This window comes from Gasterosteus aculeatus, chromosome 2, assembly GCF_964276395.1.
Source record: "Gasterosteus aculeatus chromosome 2, fGasAcu3.hap1.1, whole genome shotgun sequence".
Lineage (NCBI taxonomy): Eukaryota > Metazoa > Chordata > Actinopteri > Perciformes > Gasterosteidae > Gasterosteus > Gasterosteus aculeatus.
Window position 1 is genome coordinate 7,154,905 of NC_135689.1, and position 9,882 is coordinate 7,164,786.

Genomic DNA, 9,882 nt, shown 5'->3' on the forward strand with positions numbered 1-9,882 from the left:
ATTCAAACAATATCACAAAGTTAATTAAATCAGTTGAGAGCAAACAGTGTTTGTGTACTTGTTGCTGTTATCACGGCCCGAGGGGGGAAATTAAGGCTAATTCATAAATGTATAAGTTGTGATACAAATGTTCATCCAGTGGACGAATATCTGGTTAAACCCAAACTGCCACCACCTCCACATAATGCTTTTTTTATTATAGGTTATAACATCTCCTGGCAATTTCATCATCCAGAGGCATCAAACTGATTGATAGCCTCTCCCAGAGCCTTTGTGGCCACAGAACAATAGGAAATGAACGGGAGGCCTCCATGTGACACATGTGGTGCCTTTGATTAACATACTAGATATGTTTGTGTAACAGGATCTCAGGGCGAGGCAAGGACATTAGGGAAAGGAATCAGGCCGGGTGAAAAGATATGTAATAATTTAGGGCATCACATGTGGGATGTAATTGTTTTTTACAGAAGGAACCCAGAGAACACGTGGTTCATTTAAATCCATATTGGATCAGATTAAATAAACAATGGAACTCTGTGTCTGACATCAGCTAACATTTGATGGGCACAATGTCTCTTTAATGGTTGCTGGCACTTGCACAATAATCACATTCACTGCATTCGCCGTAGTAAACTTGTCCAACCCGCAGATCAACTTTTGATCGCTTCATAAAGAGACCAACAGGTTCATCTGATTTATTAATACACAGGCAAACACTATAATAGTCTTCACAAGAGGGAGGATAAGGCAACAACCTCGCCTAATCCGAGTGAGGTTTTTTGTCTTTGTTCACTGTTGCTTTTGCTTTCTTTCAGACGCTGCGTCCTCGCGGATAGCGGGGTGTTTGTGTCCCAATAAAGAATGTACCCTGTAGTCCACTGAATATCCTCATTGGTTAGCACAATGTATGGATTTAAATGACCATCCATGCCTGGTGTCTCTTTGGAAGGGTTTCAGGGTGGAGGAGGGGCCTGGTAATCAGCTTCACACGAGTCAGCGGGTGCTACTGTAGGTGGTGTTCTTTACCTCGTTGAATCAAGTGTATTCTTCTTTTTTTTTTTTTTTAAAGAACCAAATAGTTTATCTCCGTTATGCCTGTCATCTTTTTGAATCATCACTTGAATTAGTTAAATAGAGTATTGTGAGTTTTGGAAAAAAAATGTCTTTATATCTTAAACGGAGAACGGAGAAAGCATTGTCTTTCTTCTGAGATCAAACATTTCACATTTGCACCGAGCATGTGGCTCCATCACATTTAAGTTTAGGCGACAGCCTAAAGCAAATCCCACAGGCTGCTCTGTGTTACATTTCCATGCTTCATAAAGTGGAGGAAGTTAAATTTTGTCACAAGTCAACCAACCTGCTTCTGCAGCAACACCCCCCCCACACACACACACTAAAAAAGCCCTCATGTAACTGTGAAAAGTTGGAAGCACCCCTCCCCCATCTCCACATGGTAGCCGATGCATGACGTGTGAGCGTGGAAGAAGAAGAAGAGGAAGAAGAAGAAGAAGAAGAAGAGGAAGGGCCACTTCTTCAGGGAGGTGGAGGGCTGCATCGGGAGGACAACACGAGAAACAGCGCTTGTTCTGATCTCTAATCAGGCTCAGGAACGCGCTCCGTGACAGTTTACACCCATTAAAGTAGCATTTTATACGCGTTATTGAACAGCGGAGCCCGCGGTGCGTGAACTAAGCACAGGGAGAAAAACACAATATTAGATCGAGTGGTGTTATGGAAGTGCAACCCGAGTGTTAGCACACGACAGTGATTAAATGACTGTTAAACCGGTTCACCATCCTGGTAAGTAGAGCTCGTGAAAAAACAACCTCGTATTCATTTATTTGTTTATATATATATTTTTTTTTTTTTATTGCCGTAGTATCGACATATGTGAACTCGGCCCTTTGTATCTGTTGTTCGCGACCACGTGACTTTCCCTAAGGGTTTCTTTCGGGGTTGCCGTGCACGCGCTCCATCCCCCCCCACCCCCCTCCAGAGAGAGTGAGCGCGCATCAGAGCTCAACAGCTGCACAGGGACGACTCGCCAAGTAGAACAAATATGATTCACATTCAAACAATTTAAGAGGTGAGCTCTCCTCCTCCTCCAGAAAACGCGTCTTTTTACGTATTTTTCTTCTTCGCGTGTGCGTGTGTGTGTGTGCGCGCGCGCGCGCGGAATGAAGAAGCAGCTCACACAAACCGCTCCGTAGTATCAGTGTCATTATTAATCCGGAAACTCTTCTCCGCTGGCGAGGTTTTGTTCGGTGAGTTTCTGCAGTTGGTTCGAAGTGTTCTCGGCGGACGGGAAGCGTTTGACCTGCTCGGGCGTCCCGGCGGAACCGTGTTTTTTTTTTGTCTGGAGTTTACGTTACTTTAATCGGAGACGAGGGGGGGGGGTCGAGTGTTACGAACCGGCGTTGAAACCAAATCAATAAGCAGCAACGTCAGCACTGATCAGGGGAGGGGGGGCAGAAGGGGGGTAGTTGATCCTAACCGTGTTGCCTGTTAAATGAACGTTGTCGTTGGAACGTGTTTTTTGTTGTTGTTGTAGCGTTAAATTAAAACTGCCGTGTTTTGGATCCGTCGGTGAAACGTGAATGAAGACAACCCCCCCCCCCCCCCAATCAACACCTCGTGCTCTGCTTATTATACACAGGTAGAAATGTAATAACCAAGCCTCTTTGGGGGGGAGTGCACTTTAATACTAAACGGTTAATCTAATAATCCTAACTTTTAGCGCCCCCCCCCCCCCCCCCCTCCCCTCTTTAACGCTACCAACGTTAATTGCGGAGAGCTGTTTGAATAACAACGTGTGCCTCACACAAAGCCCGCAGGCTCACCTGCGTTAAATCACCACGTCCACGGGAGACGTTCATCAATAAGCGCTTCAAATTGGGCGCATTATTAAATAATAAAGATAAATTAGAGGCGCTTCACTTGAAAATGACTCGATGCCCATCGGCGACTCGCGTTGTTTCAACGGGTGTAACTTCCCCTTTTCTTCTTCTTCTTCTTCTTCTTCTGCTCCAACTGGTCCAGCGTCTCCAGCTTTGTGCCAATCAGACTGAGAGTGAGACAGTTTGATTGTCCACGGGGACACTGTGGACACAAGAGGAGGGGGGGTGGGGAGGGGGAGACACAGTGTCACAAAACAAAAGGTTATGTGTAAAGTTAGATAGTAGACCAGCATGTTTCTGGCTGTTGTTGAAGGTTTGTTTGTGGTGAGACTTTCTGTGGAACAAGATGGTGCTGAGGATTAAAGTTGTTGGTGGTGTTGTTGTTCTTGTTGTTTTTAAGTGGTTTTATTGGTGCGGTATTTAAATATGCTTTTATTCAAACTTCTACAAATTGTTGTCAAATTTAAACTATTAGTGTTCACTTTAAAAACAGTGTAGCTCACAAATTATTCTTTTGTTTTTCAAACAAAACACATGACAGCATTCAGATGAGCTCCATTAAGTTAATATGAAGTTTGCCAAATTCTGTGGTCGATTGCTCGACAAACTAAACAAAAATAATGCCTTTTTGATTAAGAAAAACATTGCTTATTCTCTTCTGTTGTTTTATTAATGTCCCGCTACAGGAAATGAGTGGTTGAGTGAGTTCTATGCAGTTGATTGCTAAAAAAGATACATTTCCTGTTTCTGTGTGGGGAAGTTTAAACAGATTTGATCTCAAGTTATGAAGCAGCTACCTGATCCTGTTTTCACATTCGGCAAAGCTTAAACACACTTTCCCCCTCTCGCTGTTTTCACGTTCCTAGTCTGGACCAAGTGATCCTCGTGGTGGTTTCCACCTCCCAGAGGACAATGCCGACTCACTCGCTGCCGCCGTTTGTGGAGAGCCCCGATGGACTTGCCCAAGATATCCTCACTAGTAACAATGCAAGCGTCCCGGGGCCTGGCTGCAGCATGACGCCACACGCCATTTACTCAGAAAAGACTGTGTTGCAACCCGGAGGAAGCGCACCGCTCTTGTGCATGTTCTGCGATCAGACCTTCACTCATCAGGACGAGCTCGGCCCCCACGTGTTGGCGCAGCACCCGACCACTTTCTTCGAGCCGGCCGTGCTGCGAGTGGAAGCCGAGTTCCGGATCCCCGGAGAGCGAGCCCGGCCTAAAAAGAGCAACTGCCCCGTTGACAAAGAGGAGGTCCACTGCTGTATCGTGTGCGGCCAGCTGTCGCACGATGCCGCCGAGCTGGAGACCCACATGAGGAAGCACAAGGACTACTTCACCTACTGCTGCAACGTCTGCGGCCGGCGGTTCAGAGAGCCGTGGTTCCTCAAGAACCACATGAAGATGCACGTCAGGCCCGGGGCCAAGAGCAAAGCCCAGCAGGACCTGGACGCCCCGGGCACCGTCAACGGCGTCGCCCAGGACCTCCCCTCGGAACCCGTTGTCACTGTTTACAAAATGTGCATGGTGTGTGGCTTTTTCTTCCCCGACCACGGCAGCCTGGCGGAGCACAGCAAAGTGCACAATCGAGAGTCGGAGCCCGGCCGAGATAAAGACGCGGACGAGAAGAAAATGGACGCGCCCGCCGAATCCCTCGCCAAGCAGGAAACTTTCCTTCACGGTCTAAACCTGAGGCCTCGATCTCCGGGAAGTGGTTTGCGAGATGAGAGGTCATCCAAGTGGATTGCCCAGCTGGATCCCTTCAACACCTACCAGGCGTGGCAACTCGCCACAAAGGGCAAGGTGGCGGTCGGCCCGAACAACATCAAAGACATCGGCCAGGAGGCCAGCACGGACAACGAAGAATGCGGCTCCGACAAGGAGGAGTTGAGTCAAATTTGGGCGGAGGGACAGGGAGACAAAGCTGCCAAAGGGGTCCTCGGGAGGGAGCTCCGGCCTCAGCAGCCGGCCGCGGCGGAGAACGCGGCCCCGCAGCGGCGGTCTCTGATGCAAAAAAGCAAGGTGAAAGAAAGGCCAACGACTTGTGAGGACTGCCAGAGGACCTTCAGGACCTACCACCAGTTGGTCCTCCACTCCAGGGTCCACAAGCGGGAGAGGGGCGGCGAGGAGAGCCCGACTTTATCCGCCGACGGGAAGTTGTCCAGAGCGGGCTCCGTTGAGCACACGGAGGAGGGCTGTGAGGAGGGTCTGGAGGAGGCCGCGCTCAACGACAACATGGCTCCAGGTAACTGTCTTCATTGTGCTGTAGAAGCTGGAAAACCAAGTGCTCCCTCTGCTGATGGGTGGGACAATAACACCGCTTGTGACTTGTGTGAGTCTTATTCCTTTCTGTGTGTTCATTTACGTATTCGTCTTTCAAAAGGTGAAGACGGGTTCGACCGATCGAAGGTGCGATCGAAAGCCTGCAGTTACTGTGGCAAATCATTCCGATCAAGCTATTACCTCACGGTTCATCTGAGGACTCACACAGGTATGTCACACACACGCACACACACACCCACAATTATCACGTATCGTACTTTGCGAGCCTTGTTCTGTGGCTAATGTTTTAAACATGCACCTAACTGCACCGTTTGCTCTTTTCAGGTGAGAAACCGTTCAAGTGTGCTTACTGCGACTACGCCGCGGCCCAGAAGACTTCACTCAAATACCACCTGGATCGCCGTCACAAGGACAAGCCTTCCGTAGACATTCCCAGCAGACCTGTGCCTTCAGTGCCGTCTCCCGACGATAGAAAACTTGCAAATGACAATGAAAATCCTGCCCCAAATAGATCCAAACTCTGGGTTCCCGGCGCCAGATCGTCCGCCAACGGAGCACCGGAGGACGGATTTGATAGCAAAGGTAGCAAGCTCGGCAAGCCACCCGTACAGACGAGCGCCGAGTATAAGAAATTAATCACCGCGTCTGCTTCCACCGTGACTGACGCAGCCGTCAAGTGTCCCAAACCCGTTAACCTGAAGGTGGAACGGGAGGAGATAAAATACGAGAACTCTGAGGGCCCGTTAAATCTGTCCTTAAAAGTGTCCATCTCCATTCCTGCCAGTGCGGAACCCAGAAACGCATTAATCCCACTCGGCTGTTCGCTTTGTGCGTATAAAACCATGTACCCGGAGGTTCTGATCATGCACAAGAAGCTCAGCCATAAAGACAAGTCAGAGCCTGCAAAAAGCAGCGGATTCGGCAGCCTGAAAGAGAAGCGTCACACAGGCTGCCCCCCCGCTCTGGAAGGCAGAGACGTCGGCCCGCTTCCGCTGGTTGACCGGCGCCACCCTCGTCGCACCCAGTCGCCGCCCCCTCAACCTGCAAAACCCCAAGAGAAGACGCCTGCTTACGCCCCGCCCCCCCCGAAGCGCTCCCCCGCGCAGAGGGCCGCGGACGACACCCAGCACACGCATCCCGGCCCGGAGTCCTCCAGGTACACGGAGCTCATGATGAGGTCCACGGCGGGGAGCAAGTACGCCGCCGACCGGTCGGCCCCGCCCCCAGACCGAGTGGGAATCGGCGAGAGGAGCTACCCGGCGAGGAGCGTCATTTGGCACTCGGACGCCGCCAGGCTGTGCCTGTCGAGCCGGTTCGGGAGCCTCCCCCAGATCGATTTCGGGGAGCCTTCCAGCAAGAGGCTGAAGTACGCGGCGCCCAAAGGCCGGGAAGCGGACGGCGGCGAGAAGCCCGGCTTCAGGGGGCCGGCGGGCAACGTGTCCAACAGGCTGCTCCTCTCGGGGAGGAGCCAGAAAGCGCCGTCACAAATGCCGGGCGCCTCCACCGTTGCCGACGCCCTGGATGCTCTGAAGACGACGTCGGCGGCCATCGGGGGAGGCTTGGACTCTGAGTGGGGCATGATGAACCTCCTGCGCTCCTACACCCCCAGCGACCTGGCGTCTCTCTATCACGGCTCGCCGGCCAACCCGGGTCACGGAGGCCTGGCCAATCCGAGAGCAGGTATGTGTTAGTGGAGCTGCTTTGCTCATTTTATGTCTTCACAGCCCGTCCGTTTGTAGGGTTAACATGACGGGTGTTTCCTCAGGGGGCAGAACATTGCTGTACCAACACTTACCCCCCCTGCCCAGCCTTCAGAGGAGAGACCCGTCGGGCCCTTATCCTAATCAACGCCACGGGACCACTGACAAAACTACATAAAGGTTGAAACATATTTTATATGCAATTTAGAGCTTCTTTAGTTGGTTTTTTTTATTTTCAAACCCTGAATAGTTTACCTGGTACTTGATATAAATCAATCAGGTCCTAATTTGAAAATATAAAAGGTATATTTTCCTTCTCTCTAGATCCTGCTGCTGCTCCCTTATTCTGGAGAACTTGGAGAATTTGTTGAAGATTAAGAGATGTTTCACGCTCAAAGTGTCTATGTTCCTCTAATTTATAATTTTTTTCAATAGAGGGAAATTGCGTTGCATAGATATTTCATGGATGAGGCCTTCATTGTACATTTTTCTTATTTTTGGAATGAAAAAGTGCCGAGCATCTCTCTTTCGGAAAAGGTATTGCACTGGTGTGCACTGTGATATTTGTTTGCATTCAGAACTGTTGCTTGATCCATATTTGACCCACACTAATGTTCAGATATCTGTAAGTGTCTGTGACATAGCGGTAAACTTGCACGTGGGACAATATAAATGTACCTGAAAGCTTTCGGTACATAGATTGTATAAAGTAAAAACTTGCTAAGAAATTGCTGCTTCATTCACTTACCGTTTATGTCCAGGCAGTAATTAAGCACTATTCACCCCCCACACCTTCTCCAATGCACTGAAGGTTTGGGATCTTTCTGTTTAATAACTCAAAGGCCCAGAGGTTTACAAACGAACCCTGGTAACGAGTCCCGTGTACGTCAAAGTGCTCTACCTCATTTTGTCCCCTGGACGCCATTATTTTTGCAGAGCTGCAGCAGCTCTCACGCCAGCCGAGCCGCTCGTCGACTACGGCCCGATGTTCCGCGGTAGAACTGCAGGGACGTGTGTGTGTGTGTGTGTGTGTGTGTGTGTGTGTGTGTGTGTGTGTGTGTGTGTGTGTGTGTGTGTGTGTGTGTGTGTGTGTGTGTGTGTGTGTGTGTGTGTGTGTGTGTGTGTGTGTGTGTGTGTGTGTGTGTGTGTGTGTGTGTGTGTGTGTGTGTGTGTGTGTGTGTGTGTGTGTGTGTGTGTGTGTGTGTGTGTGTGTGTGTGTGTGTGTGTGTGTGTGTGTGTGTGTGTGTGTGTGTGTGTGTGTGTGTGTGTGTGTGTTTTGGGTGCCAGGCGCCACATGGAACGCAGACCCATGAGGTGCGGATCAACTGCTGCAGAGTCCATATCAACCTCTGGTCTACAATTAACTGCTCCGCCGGGTTGAGTTCTTCCACACACGTGGTATCGACCCAGTCTTTTCCTGGTCTTTTTTTTTTTTTGTCTTCTGGAAATCATCTGCTTTAGTGGACTCTCAAATCCATAAGCTGACATGTGACATGTACCAAATTTGACACGTTCCGTTTTGGGTATTAAATTGTCATGCTGTATTATTTAGGCTGCACATTTAGTCACTTTTCAGGAGGTTCGCCTTACTATGCAGTCTTAAGGGTTATTTAGTTTCAGGTGGCAGCAGATGATCCAAGTGGTCTTTGCAGATGTTGCATCGCTGTGTAGTTTGAAAAAAAAATAAAATAAAGATACAGGAGCAGCTGATCTTGATTTAAGGCCTTGATAGATTACACACTGTGAACAAAGTCTCAGGTTAACTCATTTATGAGCCATTTAGTCTGTTGTCATTTTGTGTTTTTGCCACTTTTGAAAAGGCTTTGGGTTAAGTTATTTTTTCTTTTACTTTGGTTTGGTATTCACATTACTTGTGTACGTTATGTAAAAAATGAAAATATTGTTTGAGATTTGTATGACACGTTTCAATAATAAAGTGAGGCGAAAAGCTGCGTGTTGTGTGACTCACTGATGTACCACTTCCTGCAGTGTTCTGAAATTGATAATGATATCTTGATTTGACAAACCTGTCTTCAATTGGCACATCCTCTAGGGTGTAGAGGTCACACATACCTGTAGCCTAATACAAGTATTCCAGCTACAGGTATGTATTATACCTGCAATGGCACCTTCAATTTTAAATTACAAGACAAGTCTGGATCTAATTAAGATGCATTTACAATTGTTTTTACACAACATGTAAGAAAAGATCGTCCACATGCATCAGTCCCACTCCCAATTCAAGAAAAAAATCTTTGCGCAAAGAATAAATGGAAAATTGCAGAAGACGTGTGGAATAACTTCCATTGGAGCAAAGAATAAATGGCTTATGTTGCATTTTTCCCGTCCAAAACCCACACTGACCACCAGATGGTAGCACATACAAACTTTAACGCACAGCCATGTCAGATTGTGGTTTGAAAACCTTGAGTTCAGGCTCAACAGCAGACCTACACATGCAGCACAGTGAGTTCTAAGTCAGATCACCGTGGCCAGGTTTGGAATGGAATCATTGAACAGTTATTGTAACCACAGGAGCATCTATTCGCCTCCATACCTTCATTTCAAAAAAGTGCACCACAAAAAAAAAAGCAGCGGCTTGTGCTGATCTCTTTGTTTTTGAGAATGACTCTGACCTGAATGCTGCACCTTTAGGCCGCGGCCTGATTGTCGACGTCACACACGTGTTGCCTGTCAGTAGTCGAAGGCAACGCACGTTGCCTTTTGATTCGGCGAGTCTTCACCCCATGAAAAATAAAGCTTAAGAGAAGCCCGGTCATGTCCTCCACGAGACCGGAGCGACACTATTGTTGAGTTTCCTCATATCTATAAACAGAAAAGACTGACAGAATCTATCAAGGCGGTTCTGTACACAACGACAAAATGCACACGACAATCTTCAGCCCGTTGAACACTTTAAACTTTGATTTCCAACCCCCCCCCCCCGTCCTACTCCCCCTTTGAGTAGACCACATCTGTTTGCTGTCTGTTCCCCTGGG

At 48.5% G+C, this 9,882-nt stretch overlaps 1 protein-coding gene across 4 annotated transcripts; it reads left to right on the forward strand.

Annotated features, from left to right (window-relative positions):
- Nucleotides 1-1,493: 1,493 nt before the first annotated feature.
- On the forward strand, nt 1,494-8,833 carry znf217 (zinc finger protein 217). Of its 4 annotated transcripts, none has more exons than XM_078089481.1 (6): nt 1,494-1,803; nt 3,767-5,145; nt 5,284-5,391; nt 5,508-6,863; nt 6,949-7,063; nt 7,208-8,833. In XM_078089481.1, the coding sequence occupies exons 2-5, from the start codon at nt 3,813-3,815 to the stop codon at nt 7,059-7,061; spliced, it is 2,910 nt and encodes a 969-aa protein (XP_077945607.1). In that variant the 5' UTR covers nt 1,494-1,803; nt 3,767-3,812; the 3' UTR covers nt 7,062-7,063; nt 7,208-8,833. The 4 variants fall into 4 exon arrangements, with proteins under 4 accessions (XP_077945607.1, XP_077945601.1, XP_077945595.1 ...); XM_078089475.1 differs by having other exon boundaries at nt 1,539-2,089; XM_078089469.1 differs by lacking the exon at nt 1,494-1,803 and adding an exon at nt 2,005-2,267.
- Nucleotides 8,834-9,882: the final 1,049 nt, after the last annotated feature.

What these genes read in the sequence shown, in the direction of transcription:
- znf217 (XM_078089481.1), top strand. Translation starts at nt 3,813, where the DNA reads ATGCCGACTCACTCGCTGCCGCCGTTTGTGGAGAGCCCCGATGGACTT. An exon ending in CAACGACAACATGGCTCCAG is followed by an intron (nt 5,146 to 5,283) that starts GTAACTGTCTTC and finishes GTCTTTCAAAAG; the next exon opens with GTGAAGACGGGTTCGACCGA. An exon ending in TCATCTGAGGACTCACACAG is followed by an intron (nt 5,392 to 5,507) that starts GTATGTCACACA and finishes TGCTCTTTTCAG; the next exon opens with GTGAGAAACCGTTCAAGTGT.